General features: G+C 43.4%; 1 protein-coding gene across 1 annotated transcript in view; it reads left to right on the top strand.

Annotated features, from left to right (window-relative positions):
• LOC138250052 (interleukin-1 receptor-like 1) overlaps positions 1 to 22,024 on the top strand; it is a 637,768-nt gene that overhangs the window by 439,488 nt on the left and 176,256 nt on the right. The window contains exon 8 of the mRNA XM_069204432.1: positions 62 to 198. Coding sequence (XP_069060533.1) covers positions 62 to 198 — 137 coding nt within the window. The remainder of the gene's footprint in view (positions 1 to 61; positions 199 to 22,024) is intronic.

Consider the following 22,024-nt stretch of genomic DNA (forward strand, 5'->3'; position numbering starts at 1 on the left):
CATCATATAGCCCTTCCATGATTTTAATAGCAGTTAACAGGACTGGTTTACTTCTACACAGGTCTCTCAATGAGAGCTACACAACTGCGATTTTAACGATTACGGAAATACGGAGAGAAGATTTAATTTCAAATTTTACATGCTTCGCACAGAACACCAAAGGATGGAACAAATCTAGTGTTACTTTAATCATGAAAGGTAAATATAGCTCCCATTTTGTTTACTGTTTAGCATGTTGTTACACCCAAGCTAGGACCGTATTCACTAGCTCAATTCATAAAGTTGTACTCCAAGAGTACTACTTATTTACTACAAAATTAAATTCACAAGCGTACAGGTGGTGATATCCATTACTGACTCTCCTCTCTTTTGTGTATGGACATCTGTCTTAAAGGTTCCTGAGCTCTAGACATATGTAGGCATGTCTTTATAGTTTATCGTGAGGGCCAGTGGAGAGGTAAGAAATGTGGAATAATGAATACAAAATGGGTACGGCTAAAGGAAGATTATGTAGATGTTTATCGATGGACATGATAATACAAACCACACGCGTAAAAGAGCAAGATCATTAAATAAAAAATATGCACTTCCAAATTTACTACATCCCTAATACTATCAAAACAGGCTTAAATGTATGGCAGAGGAGTAAGTCAAGCACCACACATGTCCAACCACTGGTACCTCGGCACACACCTGTAGAAAACTATGGACGAAGGGAATTAAATCAGCACCTCATTCTAATTATTGCTAAATCAATTCCATTAATTTATATTAAAACATTATATACTTAGACCTTTTAGTGATTAAAAAATAGGAACGTTTTAAATTAAAGACAAAGATTACTTTTTCAAATATTTTTATTTGCTATAACGTTGGTGCTGTTCAACAAATCTCCATTAAACTTTCCAAAAAAAAGTCTCATCCACAACAATTCCTTCATGGAATTTTTTGGGGTTATCTATCAAATAAGGGCTGACAAGAAGGGGGGTTCCAAAACATGTTTTCCCCATTCATTACATTGGAATATAGAACAGTGATTCCTCAAAAACTACTGAACAGAATTACTCCACATTTGGCAGAAAGCTAGATCTTAGTCCGGAAAGTGTGCATTTTGAAATTTGGTGTAGATTCATTCAGTAGTTTTGGTAAAATTAAGACTACAAAAGTGCATATTTTAGGCTGCAGAGGACCCTCGGACTGGCAGATCTCAAGATAAGATTTGGTTGGCTGCTACCACATCAACAAAAATGTGGGAGCAGCTATCTTAGTGCCCAGGGACTGAGTGCCCACTCCGAAAAAATTATCAAAAGGGGGCGGTATAGGGGTACCCTGCACTCCTAGGCATGATGAGGAGATCCCACATGCATCTATCCTGGGGCCAAAAACATTCTTTTAAATATTTTTTCTGCAAATCTGCAGTAACATAAAAACAAAAAAAAACTCTCATGGGGGTAATCCAGATTCTGAGTGTGGCGTAATCAATCTTTTATGGGAAGGGGGAATATAGCCTACTTTCCCGAGCCTCCACCATCCCACAGGCTGACAGTAAATGAAAGGGGAGAGAGGCGCGCAATTCCCTCTTCGAGCCTTCCTGCGGCCCTGGCGACCCCATCACCAGGGAGAGATTTTAAATTAAAGTGCAGGGTGCATGTATAACCTCAACTCCCGGAGCCATCAAAGGCCCAGGGACCCCATCCCCAAAGGCCAAAATTACTTAAAAGGAGGTGAGAGGTGTTGCGAGTGCAGGTATATCAATAGAAATTATTAATGAGAGTTCATGTATTCTGAATAATGGGGTTGTGTAGAAAATCTAATAATCAAGAAAATAATGCAACCATTTGAAAATGTCATTACGATGAGTGGTCGCCAATGCTCACAAAGTGTACTTACTAATACTTATTAATGTGAAATGTTGAATATACGTTTAACTAATGTAGTAATATGTCATATTAAAGGTTATACATTATGTCCTAGCTTTATTAATTGTAGGCCTTAACTTAGTGAAGGTCTTGGCCTACATGCCAGGCCTCATTTCAAAGCTGCATTTCTTAACATTTAATAAATTGCTGCCCCAGAGAGTTAAACTGCGATTTTCCATTTTTATTGTTTAAATATGCTCGTAGCTGAGAATTGTTTCCCATGAGAACGGACTGCTAGAAGATGCTGTTCTTGCTAATGTAACATTTTGTGTGTAATATGTGAGAGACTGACTTTCTGAGGAGGAGAACAATGGAGATACTGCCTAGAGTAGAAGCTGCAACAATATTGTTACCTGACAAGCCGGGTGATGAGGACATTGCAGGACAACCAATCAACAACATGTGAACGGAGTAATAGTAGAATTCATAGATTTGGAGTTTTACTTTTATTGGACAAAGTGTGGACATGCGATTAACTGACCAATAGGGATTTGAGACATAGGTGGTCATTCTGACCCTGGCGGTCAAAGACCGCCAGGGCGGAGGACCGCGGGAGCACCGCCGACAGGCCGGCGGTGCTCCAATGGGGATTCCGACCGCGGCGGTAAAGCCGCGGTCGGACCGGCACCACTGGCGGGCTCCCGCCAGTGTACCGCCGCCCCATTGAATCCTCCACGGCGGCGCAGCTTGCTGCACCGCCGCGGGGATTCTGACCCCCCCTACCGCCATCCAGATCCCGGCGGTCCGACCGCCGGGATCCGGATGGCGGTAGGGGGGGTCGCGGGGCCCCTGGGGGCCCCTGCAGTGCCCATGCCACTGGCATGGGCATTGCAGGGGCCCCCGTAAGAGGGCCCCTACATGTATTTCACTGTCTGCTGCGCAGACAGTGAAATACGCGACGGGTGCAACTGCACCCGTCGCACAGCTTCCACTCCGCCGACTCGATTCCGAGCCGGCTTCATCGTGGAAGCCTCTTTCCCGCTGGGCTGGCGGGCGGTCTGAAGGCGACCGCCCGCCAGCCCAGCGGGAAAGTCAGAATTACCGCCGCGGTCTTTCGACCGCGGAACGGTAACCTGACGGCGGGACTTTGGCGGGCGGCCTCCGCCGCCCGCCAAGGTCAGAATGAGGGCCATAGTTTTAATAGTTTTGATTTAACAACACTGCACTGAGAGAAGACATCATCATTGCCCATTGTCTTGCGGACAGAAAGGTAAATTTTTTCTTTTGAGTCCTGACAAGAGACATGCTTAACTTTACTGCTTAAAGACTGCGTTTTCTGAATTTGTATGCTGAATCCTGATGTCTTTTCTGATCGACTGATATCCTGAGGATGAAGACTGACTCTGCTTGCTGATCCACATTGAGGATAGGTATTATGAATTGGACTATTGATTATTATGCCTATTTGCTTTTCCTTTCTAGGTACCAACTGCACTGTTTGATAGAGCCATAGTTAGATGTTTTTCCAAACTGATGTTGCTAAATTGTTTTGCATGAAGTTCAAAATGCTGATGCTAATCTGATGTTAGTTAGGGATCCCCAATAATGAAATTATGCTATTAGGGAATAATGCTCAATGAATTTCTCTGCTGAATTCTAAAGAATGAAATCACTTAGACGCAGTTGACTTTGTCATTAATTTGTACCATAACCTTAGAATGTGTTGTAATACGAGCTTTAATTAGATTACATTTCTTCCGCTGTTTTGGACAGCCCGTACAGTTTCTGTATGTGTTTCTTTTGGTTTTGAGATTAATCTACATGACCTTAGCATTGTTAATATAGGGAAATAAATATTCTAACTTTTACTAAAAGGTGTGGTTATTCATGACCGAAAGGTCATAGTGCGTGTCAATTACTGGGACTATTGATTATTACTGTTATTGATAGTTTTTTATTATTGATATTGTGTATTGATTATTGATCTGCATGTACTGGAGTTATGGTAAGAACATCTTAATTGTGAGTCAAAAGGTTCATCGACCTATTCGCGTCCCCTAGTGAATTTACTCATTAAGGTCAGACGCGCTAACAGAGATGGTAGCAGAGGATGGTTAGTCTCCTTAAAAGCTTATCATAGATGTCCGATACAGGATAACATGTGTTAACATTGTTGGTAGAGAGGGGTGAAAGTTTGCCTCCTTAAGAGCCCATAATAGATGTCCAGAGATAGTAACAGAGGTGAAGATTCATTGTTATTGAGATTTGGATTTTATTTCTCAATAATGCTAATTGGAGAGAAAATGTTTCCTTAGTCCCAGAAATGACTTTCACTGAATCTTGGATCCTGCTAATGGTTGTTTGAGAATGCTGTCAGCATTCTAGTGACAGTGTGAATGAAGCAGATTGCTCATGCATAGCTTATGCAAATCGCAGGTGCATGGTGAGGTTTGTGAGGATTTAGGGAGTCTGCGTACTCCAAAATGAAGTTATAGTAGTAGTGTGCGTACACCGCAGTATGAGAATAGGGAAGTCGTCGAACTTCATATGTGTGTGGCGCTTTGTGCTCAAACATTGTCCATGTGGTTGTTGATGTATGGACCCTGCATGGTCTAAGACTCTGGTGTATATTGAAAAATGTATTTGACACTTTTATTTTGTAATCTGTCTGGTGTAGTAGGTTGATCAGGCATGGTCAACAAGTCAGAATGTGAGTCAAAGTGAGTGAAAGAAAATTTCGACTGAGATTTGGCAAGTCCTATGTGCACCAGGACAGACCCATTGATCAGTTGAGAGTAAAATTTGTGCGTCGAATTTTGCTTGCGAATCTTGGAGACCAAGAAAGAAGGAGTAGCTGTTAGAGCAAAAGCCGCCAGTGAAAAATCAGCAAGGTTTCTGAAGCTATGGTGTTACCTTTCCTGTAGTAAACCAGCAGATTTGCTTTTTTGTTTTTTGATTAGTGCTCACAAATTTTGCATTCGTTTGTGTGAATCTGAGTTTGGGAGGACAAGCCGCAAGACTTTGTCAGCTGCAGTATGTGTGAGTGTGACATCATTAGAGCTGCACTGGGATAGGTCAGTTAGTGAGCAGGGTCGGGCACGAATTGGCAGCCGTCCATGGGAGACAATTGGTTGAGAAAGTAGGTGAAAGGAATCTTGGGATTAAAAGTCACTTCCCGATTTGATTTTGAATAACAACAAAAGATTGAAAAGAGGAACATTTTCAGAGCTTTAAAGAGTACCTTAAGGGGAGATACGTATATTACAAAGAGTATAGGCTAGGCTACACCGCAAGAAAATGCACCAGCTTACATTGTAATGGAAGAGAAGGGTGTTGCGCCATGTCTTTGGCTAAAGCAATGGTGCAAATTGACAGAGAATGATGGGAACTTGGCCTTTCTTACAAATGGGACATTCAATGTGAGGGTTTCGGAGCATTTAAGGATGGTGCTATAAGAATCGAAGCCCTTTCCGAGACCAGCACAGTTTGACGCATTAGCGATATGGGAGTTAGTAGCCAGACAGCAACAGCAACAGAAATTCGAGACGAGGATGAGAAAGGCAGAAAATACCTTAACAGAAGCTAGATGGGACAGTGATCAGAGAGTTTGGAGGATGGAGACTTTGCACAGAATTAAGTTGTTTCCGGCAAATACGCAGGACAATGAGAAGGAACAAAGGTAAGCTACTAGGAAGACTAACAGGAGTCCACCCGAAAGTAGAGAGGCTAGAAAGTTTTCGACGGTGGAGGAGGAATCGGGTGATGATGAGTTTATTACACAGTTATTGAGAAATCGCCCACCACGATATACAGCACATGAGAGTGGTCCAAGTACCAGTGCTGATCCGACAGCCCCGACACAGGCTAATGGGACAATGAGTACGATGCAGGTTAATGCTAGCCTGACACACAATACGATGCAGAGAGGTCTTAATGTGCCTACTAATAGTGTAGTATAAAATCGGATGCAACTGCCACAGGTTCAAGAGAATTTATCCTGATGTGCCCATTATGGAAACAACTTTGAACTAAATGGTGCCGGAACAGGTTTAACCGAGACTGATGTTGGCTCAGACTGAACCAACTCCACTTTTACTGCCCCAAGTGCAGCCGCAGGTAATGCTAATATTTACTCCAATAACAGGGACACAGTCAGATATGACTCAGATGATGAATCAGAATATGGGAGTTTCTCTACTACAGAGCATAAGTGCCAGAACAGCCCCCGATGCAATATCGCTACCTTTTACTGTTGGTCCAGATGTGCCCTTATTTACACAGAAGAAAACTACTCTTGGTGAACAGGGAGCAATGTCCCAGAATGTAATGAGGGGAGATCATAATGAAGATACTCAAATAGTCTCTCCTGTGGGACAGACCTTTGACTGATCAAGATCATTGTTAGACTTTATTCCATTTGTAGCACTTCCAGATACTATGGCAGGGTCGAACGTTAGTCACAGTTTGAAATTGATGATACAGCAGACCCCGTATTCAGTTGCTCAGCAGGTGCCACCAGTTCAAGCAAGTAACATTTTGCTGCAAGGATTGACATCTCAGCAGTTGACTGAATGGCTAGACAAGCTGAATACCCTGCAGAGTGCTCCTAAGGGAGAAGAGTGTTTGAATTATGCATGGCTAAGCATAGAAGCAGGGGAACTCATTGAGGGAACTATGGAGGTGAACAGGTTAGAATCCTACGCAAAGGCAGAATTGACATATTTGTGCCCGAAGATTATGGGGGAAGTGAGAAATGTGCATCAGAAATTAGCAGAGCTGGCAGAGAAGTATGGCATAGAAATAGAGAAAATGAAACATTTGAAAAGGAGTTACAGATTAGATTTTGAGGCTAAAGATTTTGAGCACATGAGATCTGCAGGAATGAAGGCACACCTTAAAGAAACGCTCAAAAATACCCAGACTTGGGGAGCATTAGACAAGTGGGAAGGCAGGTGGGTGAAGAAGAGACAAGAGGAAAATGGATTCTGTGAAGCTGACTACAAATGTACAGCAGGATAAAGATGTGGTGAAAATTTTACAAATGAGAGAGGTTCCAGGGGGAAAGGGAGCAGAGGTGACATTCTATTGTTTACAAATGAGTATCCAAAATTGAGAGAGAAGCCAGTAGAGTGGTATCAGCAGACAGACAGGTTTGTGAAACCCACAAAGTGTCTGTGGGAAGACTTGAACGTATGACTAGAGATAGTGGTTCCAGCTGATATGTGGATTGAGTGTAAGAGGAGTGTAGATTGGCCAACAAGCGAACTGAGAGAGACAAGTTACAGGTGCATCATCTCATGAGGTAATGAAATATTACTATAAGATGATTGAATTTTTTTAAACGAGAATTTCGCCCAAGAATAATGATTGGTAGAGGATTGACAAAACAGCTCAGGAAGCAAATGAGTTAATACATGCGTATTATGAGAGATTCTTGCAAGCATTAAAGCATCACAGTGGTAAAGAAACAATTAAGGTGAAAGAAAAGCTCCATTTTGAGTTCAGACTTGTGGAAGGGTTAAGACCTGAAATTAGCCACCTAATTAAGAGTCATTTGATTTGCTGGAAAGCAAAGCCAACTGATGAGGTGTTGCGGTATGGGAAATACTGTAGTGACGACATTGAAAAGAAGCAGAAAAAGCTGAAAGAGAAGGCGATGGTGATGCAGATAAAACCAGCTCAAACGGGAGTGCAAGGGAATTTTCCACAACAGTTACCACAGCAGCAGCAGGGAACCATGATGTTTCAGCCCCAGATGAGAGCTAGAGGTAGTGAAGGAAATATGACTCATGGTCCAGACTTAGGTACTGTAGGGGTTCAGAATTATGTGCAGGGAATGAAGAAATTATTGCCAGGTCACGCTTGCAGAGCCATTGGACATTGGAAACGGGAGTGTCCAATGATGGTGCAGGAAGGTGTCGTTCAGCTGAGTAATAACAGCACTTCATTCCAGAATGTGAACGGATCGAGAGTGAGAGGTCCTAATCCTAATTTTCAGAATAATGTGAATCAAATGCAGACTTTTCAGCCCATGTAGCAGGTGCAAATGCCACGTGTACAAATGTCACAGTTGCAGCCAGTGCAACAGCAGGTTCCCATGGTACCTAGACCGCAAATTCAAATACCTCAACCCTCAATGGAACAGCAACAGATAATGCTTTCTCAACCGGTCACAGGTCAGAGGCTTAACCAAAGTAGTAACACAGTGCACCAATTCCTGTTACACAGTGAGAATGGAATACATGATGATTGGATTAGCTACAGTTCAGATGAGCACCAATGTGTTCTTGCAACTTCCTTAGAAGTAGAACAAAGAGGTCCCTATGTGAAGGGAAAGGTTATGGGTCACAGAGTGTCATTCTTGGTTGACACAGGAGCTACACGCTCTACAGTGAGAAGTGCAGAAGTTCCAAATTTGCCCCTTTCAGGTAGAATAGTTCAGATTATAGGAGTGGTGAATCAATATTTGACCAACCTGTTTCAGGTTAAAATTGGCAACTTTCAGGGATTGCACAAATTCATATTCTGCAATTCAAGTCCAGTATCTCTACTGGCAAGAGACTTGCTGTGTAAATCGAAATGTTTGATTACTTGTTCAAATGATGGAATTGAGATTCAGACAAACAGTGATGATGAAGATGACCAAGCCCCAGAGATAGAAGGTGAGACTACAAATGAGGAGCATCCTCTGATTTGATTTTTTCCGATGTCCACAGTGAAAGAGCTTCATCCTGATTTGCAGGGAACGATTAAGGAGAAAGTGTGGGATTTGACAGGAAAAGAAGTAGGTCTGCTAAAGGGATTTGAGCCAGTTAAAGTTACTGTGAAGGCGAATGCAGTTTTTCCTCAACTTCCACAGTACCACATGCCGCAAGTTGTCCTTATGAAGGTTGCCCAAATAATTGCAGACTTTGTAAAGCAAGGGGTTTTGAAGGAAGTATTGAGCAGTCCATGTAACTCACTGATAATGGGTTTGCAAAACCCTGTGGGAAAGTTTGAATTGTCCAGGATTTGAGAAAAATAAATGAGATTATGGTCAACTGCTGTCCCGTGTTGCCAAATCCAACTGTGATAATGTTTTAGATTCCATGTGATGCTCAGTGGTTCAATGTCATTTATTTGTCACAAGCCTTCTTTTCTGTGCCTCTTCATGAGGATGGTCAATTTCTCTTTTGTTTCAAATTTTTGGATCGAGTTTATTGCTGGTGCAGAATTCCTCAAGGGTTTTCAGAGTCACCCTCCATATTCAATCAGCTCTTGAAAAATAATTTGGATTCTTTGAAATTGTCTTTCAAATCAACCTTGGTACAGTACATTGAGGAACTGCTGGTTGTGTCCAAAACAAGGGACAAGTGCAAGTATGATACAATTGCCCTGTTGAACCACTTGGAAAAGAATGGTCACAAAGTGTCTCCGCTTAAATTGCAATACTGTCAAAAAGTAGTGAAATACTTGGGTCACCAGATTGAGAGGGTTCAAGGAAGATATCCAGAGAAAGATCTACATCTATATTTCAGATAAATCCCCCGACCACACAGAGAGATGTCAGGATGTTTTTAGGGATGGTAGGCTAATGTCGCCAAAGGATTCCAAATTTTTCAGTCATTTCGAGACCATTGCAGAAGCTGACTCATAATTAAGTCACTGATCCTATAGTGTTAGACCAGGCTGGAATGAAAACATTCACTGAATTGAGAGAGAGTCTGTGCAAGGCTCCAGCGTTGGGTATGCCTGATTACACAAACCTTTCATATTGTTTTGTCATGAGCGTGATGCATGTTCTTTGTCTGTCTTGACACAGGTCTATGGAGGTGTAAATCGCCCAGTAGCATATTTTTCTGGTACTTTGGATCCAGTTGCAGCAGCCTTACCAGGTTGTTTGTGTGCAGTTGCAGCTGCTGGTTAAAGCCTTACACAATGTGAAGGCATTGTGATGGGACATCCCCTGACTGTAATGGTCCCTCACTCCATTGAGATTCTACTTACAAGGACGAAAACCCAATATTTGACTGGTGCGAGGTTGACCAGATATGAAATGAGAATTCTAGGGTCACCAAATGTGTAATTGAAAAGATGTACCATGCTAAACCCAGCAACCTTGCTTCCATATGAAAATGTCGAAATTGAGTGGAAGGTGTTGAGCATGATTGTATTGAAGTAACTGACTTGTGCACAAAACCGAGACCTGAACTTAGAGACACCCGATTGGAAGAAAATAACCAAATTACCTTTGTTGATGGTTCTTGTCTGCGAGAAAATGCAGGAACACTGAGAGCAGGATATGCTTTGTGCACAATTACTGGTATTTTGGACGCTTCTTGGCTTCGAGGAGTGTATTCTGCCCAAATAGCGCAACTCGTAACCCTTACTAGCGCGTGCCATGTTTTTGCTCACCTGAAAGTTACAATTGATATGGATAGCCAATATGGATTTGGAATAGTCCATGATTTTGGCCAGTTGTGGTCGCAGAGAGGTTTTATGACCTCTTCTGGCTCACCAGTGAGAAATGGTGAGAGAATTAAAGAATTGTTACATGCTATTCAAATGCCTGAAAAGATTGCCATGGTGAAATGCTGTGCACCTCTGAAGTCGCAGGACTTTGTATCATTGGGAAATGGATAGGCGGATCAAGTCGCAAGGTTTTGCGCATTGAACTGTATATCATTCAAAGACTAGTTGGAACTGTTATCTGAAGAAGATGAAAGATGTCCAAGCTATGCGTTGAAAGTAATTGACACCTTGGAGGAATTGAAAATGTTGCAGAATAATGCTGACAGGGAGGAAAAACGTTCATGGAGCAAAATGAAATATGTGCAAAGACAAGGGGCCAGATGTATCGTCAAGGCCTTTTGCGATTCGGAAATAGAGATTTTTAAGAAATCGCTATTTCTAACTCGCAAAGTGCCATGTGTCAAATTTGCGAATTGGTAATAGCGATTTCTTAAAAATCGCAAATACTATTACTGAATCGCAAATAGCGATACCGGCCCCATTCGCACCTATATCTGCGAATTTTTTGCATTTCCAAAATTGCAATTTCTGAACCATTATTGTCTTGAGGAGGGGAGTTGCACACTCCCTCCTCTTTTAATAACTTTCGGCCCTGCCGGAGGGGATCCACAGGGCCAGGATTGGTTCAATGTGGAGGGGTGCACAATTTTTAAAATACATATTTAAACAAGCATTTGCAATGCAATAGGTCTCTCATATGCTTGAATTACAGCTATTGGCATTGTAAATGCATAACTGGACTTTTCTTGCCACATAAGTTGGTGAACCCTGCCACATTGTTTTGTCCTCTTTGAAACAGAACTCCAGTGGCCCAGCATATAACTAAAGCATCTCCTTTTACCTTCTTCCTTTATCTGCAGCAAATAATTTAACACAATTAATATATGGAAGGCTGCAATGCTTACGTACAAATGTGTAAATAAATTGACAACTAAGTTGTATGTGGTGGAAATGTGTTCTTATGAAATATGATCTTGTTGCTGACAACTGAGCAGCAGGGTGAAATCAGACTTACCTCCTTGGAAGGTCGATATATTGAGTAAAGTAAAGCATTTCATGGCAATATTACCCTTGCAGACATTCTCCTGCACAGAATATTCTGCTTTGTTTGTCAAAGAAGCATGCCATCCTGTAGGAGGATTGTGTGGTGCGTGCACACGGGTCCTAATCTGGGCAGAATGTAAACACATACCCTGGCTGCCATGACACCTACTCAAACATGTTAACAACAATCGTTTAAATTAAAGTGCTTCCACGCTGAACTGAAACACAAACCTCCGTCAGAAGAAAAGAACATACCACAAGACCCACCTTGTACTTCATAAGACAGACACAACTGTTACGCCCCCCAGAATTGCTTTTGGAAAAACCCTCACAATTTATAGCATTTTTTTTTCAAATATTTTTGCTAAAAGCTGTGGGTTTTCCAGAAATGCCAGTGGAGGAACAGGTCACACATTCCAATATTTATGGCATGTTACAGTACCCTTGAGTAATTTTTCACCACAGATTTAATGTAGTGCCTGCAAGAAAACTGCCTGCAATAACTGGCTGCAAGCAACGATCATTTGTGCTACAAAGACAAACACTTTCATCTTATGCCAGTCAGTGGTTGGAATTAATAGAACAGACACGGTTATCTTTTCCTTGAGGTTAGAGAGGATATGTGGCATTTAATTAAGAAGGGCCATTGCTGCATGACAACCTCGCATTTCTTGGAGGTCTTTATTGGCCCAGGAGAGCCCACAGAGTCTCCTGTGATGCAGAGGGCTGAGGAATGTCCGCATTTTACAGCCCCTTTAATAAAAGCTGCAGGGGCCGGCCTTCTTCTGAGCTGCTAGGGGGTGAGGCATTAAGGCATGCCAGGAGGCAAATTAGGCAGGAAGATGATTTTAAGTTTAGTAGGCACATGTGTTTGCTAAAATCACGACTGGAAAACAACTTTACACTAAAAGTTTATACTAACGAGAAACCATCTATGTGTAAAATGTAGGCATAGAGGCGGGTAGCTGTGCAAGCAGGAATGTGTGGCTGAGAAGGTTTTGGTACAGGCTGATAAAATGCATACAAAAACATGCTAAGCATGACAAGACCCATAAGAAGTAACAAATCATTCCCATACAAGGGACCTCCGATTCCATTTAATCATATTTGTGATTTACAGGCACCCCAAACTTGCATGTAGTCAGTTCCACAATATCTGATACTAGCAACCCTAGTATGTGTTCCAAACAAAAGGTTTTAGTTGCTTCCTTAAGGAGTATATGCGGTCATTAGAAGAGAAATCATCTAATTATGGTTGTGCAGTTACGAGCCCCTTTCTTGAAAATGCAGCAAAGCTAACTGCACCTTTACTTGGGGAGTTATGGTAATTATAAAGTTCCTCTCCACTGCCGTGTCAACCTCCAAATCCGGGGAGGCTCCAAATCGGCATTGGGGGGACCAGCCCTGACAAGTACGTTTTATTGAAGTTGATGGGGTAATTCATATTGGTAACACCATCACGTCACGACGTATCTCCCAATGAGGTAAGAACAAATAATGTCCCAATGCCAGCAGTGCTAGCCAATGTGTTGTACCAGTTACACGGGACGGTTGCGATGCGTTTTTACCAGACAACATGTGGTCAGCCAAGAAACAATGTGCCCCGCACTAGCAACAGTAGCCAATATAAAGACGTCTTTGCTGACTCCCATGCTGTCTGAACTTAAGGCGATGTGCCCCCACTAGTCACAATGTCCAGCAAACCAAAAGTTGGAGTGCTCCGTTAAGGGGAGCTAGGGTACACTCCTGGCACACAAAAGATGAAAAACAAGCATAGCCGCATGTAGTGCTGGGTTGTGCAGCCTCCAAGCACAGTATTCAACCTGTGTATAAAAGACAGGGAGGCATATTGCAGTGTTCGGGTGTTGCGTGTACCCGCAGCAGCGTTACATCACACATTTTATTTTAGTACATGCGTCACGCGTAGCACAAACCATTATCCTCACGTCAGTGGGGGAGTTATAGGGAACACCACTCACCCGACGTACATTTATACATTACCTTCCTCCTCAACTTTAATGAAAACAAAACCACAAACATAACAACGCAGCAATACTGCAAGACGTCTTCATCAGCGACAACAAACCAAAACGAGTTATAGCTATTAGTGTTGTAAACTCCTAACCGGACTTTTCTTGCCACACAAATTACTATAAAAAAAACCCAGCACGATCTCGCTGTGTAAAACGCAGCGATTGTGCTGCTTGGAAAATAAATAGATAAAGTAGTCCGTACCCCAGGCTGAAAACATCGAGCCTCTGATGTTTTTAGTAGTTTACCCATGTAGGTGGGCTAAAGACCGGAAAAGGCATAACGTATGCATGCCTTTCACGAAGAATGCAAGCGGATTTTAAAAGGCAAGTCCAAGAACCAATGTAAGTGACTGACGTGACATGGGCGTGGTTTGAACCCCAAAGAGAGATTACAGAATGGACAGAGCGCTTTGCACTAGCCCATAAAAATGAAACAAATTGCTGGCTCCTGCTGGTGGAGGATAAGTGCTGGCAGGGGAACGGGCACAGCAGTGGGGGCCATTGGATCTCCAATGTTTACTACAGCTCCTTGATGTCACAGGTGGGACTGGGACATCCCAAAAAATACATTTTAAAAAATGACATGAATATGAAATGAGCAGAATAGCTGCTTATTTTATAGTCACTACTTCTGCCGGAGAGCACCCCAGATTGCCATGCGAGGTTAGTTGTGTTAAGTCTCCTGGGTCAGGACAGCTAACCATATTTTTAAAAGCCTTCTGAGTTGGAGCTGTATGCTCTTCAGCTGGTTTGTGGGGACCCTTTGTGGTTGGTTTTCTGACTGCATTTTGAGACCTGATGGGTATTACAAAAGACTCAATATAGGTTTATGGTTGTTTTCAATAAACATACTTCATTTAAAATATTTTGTGACAGTTATTATTAATATTGCCATGTAGATGGGAATACATTGGATTATAGCTATTGATAGATTATTGTGTTGATTCATTGACAAATCCAATATGTCTGCTTTACATACATTTTTGTGCTGACCCCCTGATAAAAGCTAACATGCCTGCCTTTCATATTTTGGAGTTCTGACCTTCTGACAAAACCAGCAGGACAGTCTTACCTAAAAATGAAACTTAGCAACGAGGCAGAATTTTATTTAAGGAAGTGCCTTTGCGTGGTTTGCTGTAAATCTGTTCAGTTGTTTTTGAAAAATTGAACTTTAGTACATGATGAAAAAAAAAATGTAAGTTATGGTTAGGTCCACAATTCATAATTAACACAACTATAACTTGAACACCAAATGCAATATTTAATAACTCACAATATTCATACCATTAAATAACAATACCTTAAAGCATGATGAAATTAATTAACAAAACTCAAACCTATTAAAAATACTGCATTCTTAGCCATCTCTTTTATAGGGATTAGGGTTAAATTATATCTCTGTTCTTGGTTAAACATTCATGTTTCTAATTAAACGTAATGTGCTCTGTTACACAATTGGTTTTATCAATGCTTGTTTTACCAATGCTTGTTTGCTAATGTGAGCATGTGTAGACATGTGCTTCTAAACTGGGTGAGGTGTAGACATGTGCTTCTAATTGGGTGTGGTGACTCATCCACATGTGGAAACTCAACCGCTTTCCTGATTGGCTATAAATAGCAGTGAAGCATGCCTCCCTGCTTGGCTTTGTTTTGCTTCCTGGTCTCAGCATCTGATTTGGCAATCCATCCCCTGCTGTCATCCTCATATTCAGGACTTTTGAGGCAATTATTTTCTTCGTTCCTGTACCAGCTGACACCAGCCATTCCTCCAGCACTCCGGAAAAGACTGCATCTAAGTGAGTAGTATTCTCCAGGGAATTTGTTCTTTGAGCTTTCCTAGAACATCGGGTGTATTTCAGACCTTGTATTTTGGCAGAGTGCTTATCTTGAAGAGACAAATGCATTTCTGAACATTCAACATTATTATTGTAGTTACTTGCCTAAATGTGCTTCAGGAAATCTGCATGAGCTCAAGTACTACAAAAAGTGACAGTGCAATTTTGAAAGAGCATTTACGTGACTTTTCTTTCTCTAATAGCATAACTCTTGGATTTAAATTGTGTCATTCATGCCTGTGTTTCAGGTTTGAGGAATTTGCTGTTGAAGGGTTTTTCACACACACAGTGAAACCAAATCAAACTGTGCCACCCTAACTGTTTAAACTCAGAGTGGACATTTGTGTTTCTTGGATTGTTTTTGATCCTTTTAGTGTAACCCTATGCATGCAAGAAAGTTATAACTGATATAATTAATGCCCTTGTTTTTCTTTCTTGTGCATGATAAGTGCAACCACAGTTCTAATTGTAGTGTGCAACAGTGAATCTCTGTGAAGCCAGCCCTAGTCTTGCAGTACTTATTGTTATGGTACTCAATTTGGGTTTTTGATAATGCAGTCTTTGTAATTGTGCCAACAGTAATTATTATTCAAGGAAAGTGCTGGAGCATCCTGGTGTTCTTCTACCACTCCAGTGTCCATATCAGAAAGAGAGATTCAGTTTCAAGGAAGTTGAGTGCACTAACTCTACTATCACTCTGTTAACAACGACCTGCCCCCGAAGATACAGGGTGCCTGGCTGGACCGGCAAGATGTGGCAGTGTTTTGCCTCTTTCTCTTCCACTCCTTTTTGGGACACTTGCCGGAGTTTCTGTGTCCACCAGGAAGTGCCAAGAGGTGTTTCAGGAGGATGGTGGGCATACCATTGCCCATTCATACCATCCTGCTTTTCAGGTGAGTGGCCCCATCTCGACATAGAGGACCCCCAGTATCTGCCCTCCTGATGTTTGAAAAGCTCAAGCCCAGGAAGACAGAACAAAGGATTTCCTTTGGGAGAGGGTTGTTACACCCTCTCCCTTTCAAAATAGGTGTTACAGGCTTGGGAGGAGTAGCTTCCCCAAGCCACTGGCAATTGTTTGAAGGGCACATTTGGTGCCTTCCTTGCAATACCCAGTCTACACCGTTTCAGGAACCCCAGGTCCCTGCTCTGGCGTGAAACTGGACAAAGGAAAGGGGAATGACCACTGCCCTGTCCATCACCACCTCAGGGGTGGTGCTCAGAGCTTCTCCAGAGGGTCTCTGGGTTTTGCCATCTTGTGTTGAAGGTTGGCAGGGAAATCTGGGAGCATCTGAGTGGCCAGTGCCAGCAGGTGACATCAGAGCCCCATCCTGATAGGTGGTCATCCAGCTAGGTGAACAATCCCCCTTTCAGGGCTATTTAGGGTCTCTCTTTTGGGTAGTTCATCAGATTCGGATTACAAGACTCCAGCAGGAATCCTCTGCAACCTCCACTTAAACTTCTGACCGAGGAAACTGCATCTGGATGGTCCAGGACCAGACAAGCTGTAACACAGAAGCAAGATGCATCCTGCAACATTATATCCATGGCTCCTTCCAGCAACTGCAACATTTCCCCTGTTGTGCATCCTCTGAGGACAGCCCATCTTCAGCCTGTTTTAGAAGAAAGAAGGAATCTCCCTTGGGGTGAAGGAGTCACTCCCCTGCTTCTGCAGGCACCAACTGCGACGATGACTGGCTTCGTGGATCCCCTCTCCTGCTGAGCTCCGTGGATCATGCATCACAGGTGGTAGACTGAAGTGGTCCCAACGTTCCTCTCTTCCAGCTGTCCAACTTGGGTGGAGGTAAGCCCTTGCCTGCCCATGCAGGACAGTACCACTGTGCACCATGTCCTTTGCAGTTGCCAAGGCCTGTTGGCATCTTTTCCATGGGATCTTCAGGCACCTTGAAGCTCCAGCCCCCAGCACTCCATCCTCTGATGCATAGCTCCCTGAGTGGTTCTCCGGCAATGTGGTAGCCTTCTTTGTAGCGCTGCATGGGCCTCTTCCTCAACTTTTGAGTCCCCATCTTGTAGGACTCCTGTGGGTGCTGCCTGGTCTTCTGCGGGATCTATGTGCTGCTGAGGGCCGCCTCTGACCTCATCCTACTGGGGAGAGTCCACCTGGTCCTTCCTGGTTCCCGGCAGCCCCACTTTCTGCTAACTGCAAGTTTTGTGTGTGCCAAGGCTTGCTGGCAAAATCCAAAGACGCAAACCCAACTGCAATCCTAATTCCGGTGTGGGACATCACCTGCATCCTCCAGAAACTCAACTTTGTCTTCTTAGTGCAGTGCTTATGCTCCTTCTTCACCGTCGACTCACCTCTTGTACCTTCAGTCTAGTGGGTAGGGGCTCCTGCCCTACCTGGACTCTGCTGTGCTTTTTGGACGTGGTTCCCATCTTCCACAGGTCCTCGTGTCCAGTAATCCATTATTGGTGTCTTGCAATCTCTTCTGGGTTTCGCATCATTCTTCTTTTCTTCTAAGTGGGTGTTCTGAGGAATGTACTGTGATTTACCCCTGCTTTCCTGGTCGCTGGGATGGGTTCATGTACTTACCTTTGGGCTTTCCTAATACTACCAGGTCCCCTCTACACACTCCACTTACCTAGGTGGGGGACTGACTTTCGCATTCTGGTATTTTTAGTAGATGGTTTGTACTCCCCCAGGGCCAGTGCTCTCTACTGTGATTTTCACTAATTTTACTGTTTTCCAACTGTTTTATGCCTATTTCTTCATACTAGTGTATATACTTTGTGAACTACGTACCTCCTAAGGGAGTATAGCCTCTATAGTATTTTGGTATTTGTGTCACCAAAATAAAATACCTTTCATTTTGTGAGAGTGTTTTCTTTCATGTGTGTAAGCACTGTGTGACTACAGTGGTATTGCATGATCTTTGCATGTCTCCTAGATAAGCCTTGGCTGCTCATCCACAGCTACCTCTAGAGCGCCTGGCTTCTAGGCACTGACTACACTACACCAATAAGGGATATCTGGACCTTGTAAGTTGTAAGTACCATGTGTACCCACCACACCAGGCCAGCCTCCTACAGTTACTCAGCCTAGGGGTTAATTTGAAACTTTTTGTAAAATTGTTCAGTTTCTCTGTCCTGCTTTGGGCAACAAAATGTGGCATGGATCAAGTCACAGTGGCCAGGAAAGCTTAGCAGGACACATAACTTGCAGTCAAAGCAGCCCCCAGTCAAAATCAGACTTTATTGGCAAACCACCATCATTAACTATGGAGCGGTTGTGGAAAACTGGCACTTTGTTGCAGTACCCCCTACACACATTTTTTGCCTGGTTTCCGGATGCAAGTTGGGCTGGAGTGCACTGGGATCCTGCCAACAAGGTTCCTAGAGCCAGTGTTCTTTACCTAAAAATTGTAAAGGTAATTGGCAACACTTTTAGTTGCCACTATAAGTCTCACATAAATGGTGCTTAGATACTCAGGGCATGGGGTACTAAGATTAGGCCCCTGTGGGCAGCAGCACTGATTGCACCACCCTCTAGGGCCGGATGCACCCAGTCATACCACTGTAGGCTGAGTGCTGTTGTGCAAACAAAACCACAAACTCAACATGGCACACTGCCTCTGTGGCCTGTCCACAATGCACTGCATGCACTCTGGGTGGGACACCTCTCTGACAGTTCTTCCAACTCTAAGGCAGGGCGCACCGTACTGTACTTGAGGGCATATCTGCATGAGCAATATGCCCCTACTGTGTTGTTGACAAACCTGGAACATAGTGAGTGTACAGAGCACCCATTTTAATGCATGTGCTGGACACTGGTCAATACAGGTTTCACTGCTACATGATGGCCTCTCTGGTATCAAACAACTCAGATTGATAAATCCAAACTGGTACCAGTGTTGGATGTATTGTAAAATGGCCTCATGGATCACCTTAGAGGTGCCCCCTGCAAAAGCTACCTACCCTGGCATGATTGCTGACTGGTCCTAACCAGCCTGCCACTTCCAGACACGAGTCTGTACCCCAGAGATGAGGGCTTCAGTCCTCTGGGATACAGAAGAAAGCCCTTCCTGGGTGGAGGTGCTAATATCCCCGCCCTCAGGAATGTGCACTGCCCTGCTGAAAAGCTTCAAAGTAATTACTGCCTTTGAAACTCTGCCTCCAGACTTGCTGCTAGCAGCAGATGGGCTCTCCCATTGCAAACCCCCACTTTTGGCAGGAGCAACAGTGGTAAAACACACAAAGGACAGAAGGAGTGGCCCCACCAAGCATGGTTTTGGGAAGTGACCTCTGTTCACAGGAAGTGGCCACTTAGTGGGTGTATCCACCCTAAGGTAGATGACCCATCGGTCAATACCAGGTTCCCCTTAAAACTGCCACTAAATACAATTTTCAGTTGGCATCCCTACACCAAGAATTCAGATTTGATGGACAAGAGAAGACCAGCACCAAGAAGATCCAAAACCCGAGAACTGTGGACCTGCTGCACAAAAAGAAGGTGCCAAACCCTGCCTGCTGCACCCAGGACCCGACAATTGCTGCTCAGGAGCTTCTGGACAACTAGACAACTCTACAAAAACCCCAGCGAACCTCCAGGCTTTGCAAATCACCAGAGAACTCCTTCTTGCTATCAACTTGCCAAGGCTGCTTCGTCATCTTTTGTGTCCCTGGAGCTGTCACAGTAAGTCAGCCAACTGACTCTTGTAGTTCACTTCTGTCTGAGGCTTTGGGATGACTTTCCCCGAACAAGGTCTTCTCTCCAGTGCAGATGTGACCTGGGGACTGAGTGTCAGGAGTGTCACTTTTATGCCCACAACTTGCCCTTTCAAGGTGTGGTGACTACTAGCCAATAGGTTTGTAGGTCCCTTCCTGTCTGATGAAGACTTCCTGCACTGTGTGGAATCTAGCTATCCTAGACTGCAATATTCTGCCCACTCCCAAGATAGCAGAACCCTTCTTTCAGTGAATGGAGCTTGGTAACCCACCCTACAGGTGTGATTACTTGAGGGCTACATGCCCCCCTCTCTCTCCCCGATGCTAACCAGTCTACCAGAACAAAAGAGCAGCCCCTCTCATGTGTGTCCACCATTTGCCCATCAAAGGCAGCTTCGCCTTTGATGCTTGCCTTATGGGCTCATACTCTGTTTGGGCTTTCTGCCAGGGATAGGTAATGCCTCTTCCACTGGCAGACCTTTTTTGTGTCCTTTCCTAGGAATCATTCATACTTCCCCCAAGAAAGGCAAAAGGCTGTTTCCTGCCAAGCATCTGCAAATGACCACTGGAAAACTTGGGAAACACAGTGGGAACTTCCTAATGTTGCTTTTACTCAAAAGTTACATTACATTTGGCTTGGGCATCAAGTTGGGTTTAATGTTACAATTCCTTTGATACCTTGAAGTACCAGCTTTAGCAGTCCCCATCAGATGATAGAACAACTCAGTTGTCAGCACGTAACCCTGTACTTGCAAATGGCGCTAATAGCATTTCCACAGGAAAAAAGAAAATGTGGGGTTCTACTGTTAGGACATATAAAAATACCAGTCCTACTTTTAAATGTACAGCATTCTGCCTTAGTGCTTGACAGGCCTGCCTTATGGGTGACTTATACATATTAAAAAGGGGGTCTGGACTTTGTCATTAGTTTAAATGGCAAAACAGCTTTACGGTGCGGGCATCGGGCACTGGCTGATGTCCACACTACCTTCCTAGTGCGGGTCATGACCACTGGCCGACACCAGGGAGGGGGTTAAAAAATACCCCAGGAGACACAGAGGATCTTCTATGTCTCCCTCGACCCCCCACCTGCCACTTTGTGACATCAATGCGCCGCGAGTCGTGCTGACTTCACTGTTTGTTTTGTCCACCGGTGCAGTAAGTGGCCTAGCGGCCGCTTCCTGCTCCAGTAGCAAAAACAGCCCTGAACGCCCTTCCCGACATTCGGGAAGGCCTTGTTTGAAAGGGGACAGGGGGTCCCCGTGAACAGGGCGACCCCCCTGTGGGGGCAATCATTTATTTAACAGCTATGACCCCCAAGGACCCAAGGAAAGCATACAGCTGTTAACAAAATATATAGATCTATATATATATATATAGAAAGATCTATATATATATATATATATATCTATCTGTATATAGATATATCTATCTACATAGATAGATATATCTATATATATCTATATATATATATATATAATATATATATATAGATAGATTGCTCTCTCTCTCTCTCTATGTATATATATATATATATATATATATATATATATATATATATATATATATATATATATATATAAAACAATCACTTTTCTCAACATGTGTGGTTTCCTTGGGGGCTGCGACCGGCTCACAGGAAAACCACTCCCAAATATAACAGTGATCTCATTATATATATAAGATTTTGCTGTACAAATGGCAAAAGACTTTGTCACTATCTGGCTCGGCGAGGATAGCACTGTGCTAATCCTATGCTTAAAGACTTTGCTAGATAAGCAGACATTTGAGGTGAGCAAATCTAGAGTGTCGCTGGTGTTGCAGGGTGCTCCTTACTAGAGCAGCTCTCCACCTAAAATTGGGAACTTCTCAGAGTTCTCCTTTGTGTTTTATATATATATATATATATATATATATACATATACACCATCACTTTACTCCGATCGAAGAGCCTTATCCAAACAGGGCGGCCGGCGCGCAGGGACGGAGCACCCTCGCACACAAATTCCAACAATATCTTCTCAGAGAAAAGCACCGTGCCAGATTCACGTTGAAATTA

Source organism: Pleurodeles waltl, chromosome 8 (genome assembly GCF_031143425.1).
Source record: "Pleurodeles waltl isolate 20211129_DDA chromosome 8, aPleWal1.hap1.20221129, whole genome shotgun sequence".
In the NCBI taxonomy this organism is placed as follows: domain Eukaryota; kingdom Metazoa; phylum Chordata; class Amphibia; order Caudata; family Salamandridae; genus Pleurodeles; species Pleurodeles waltl.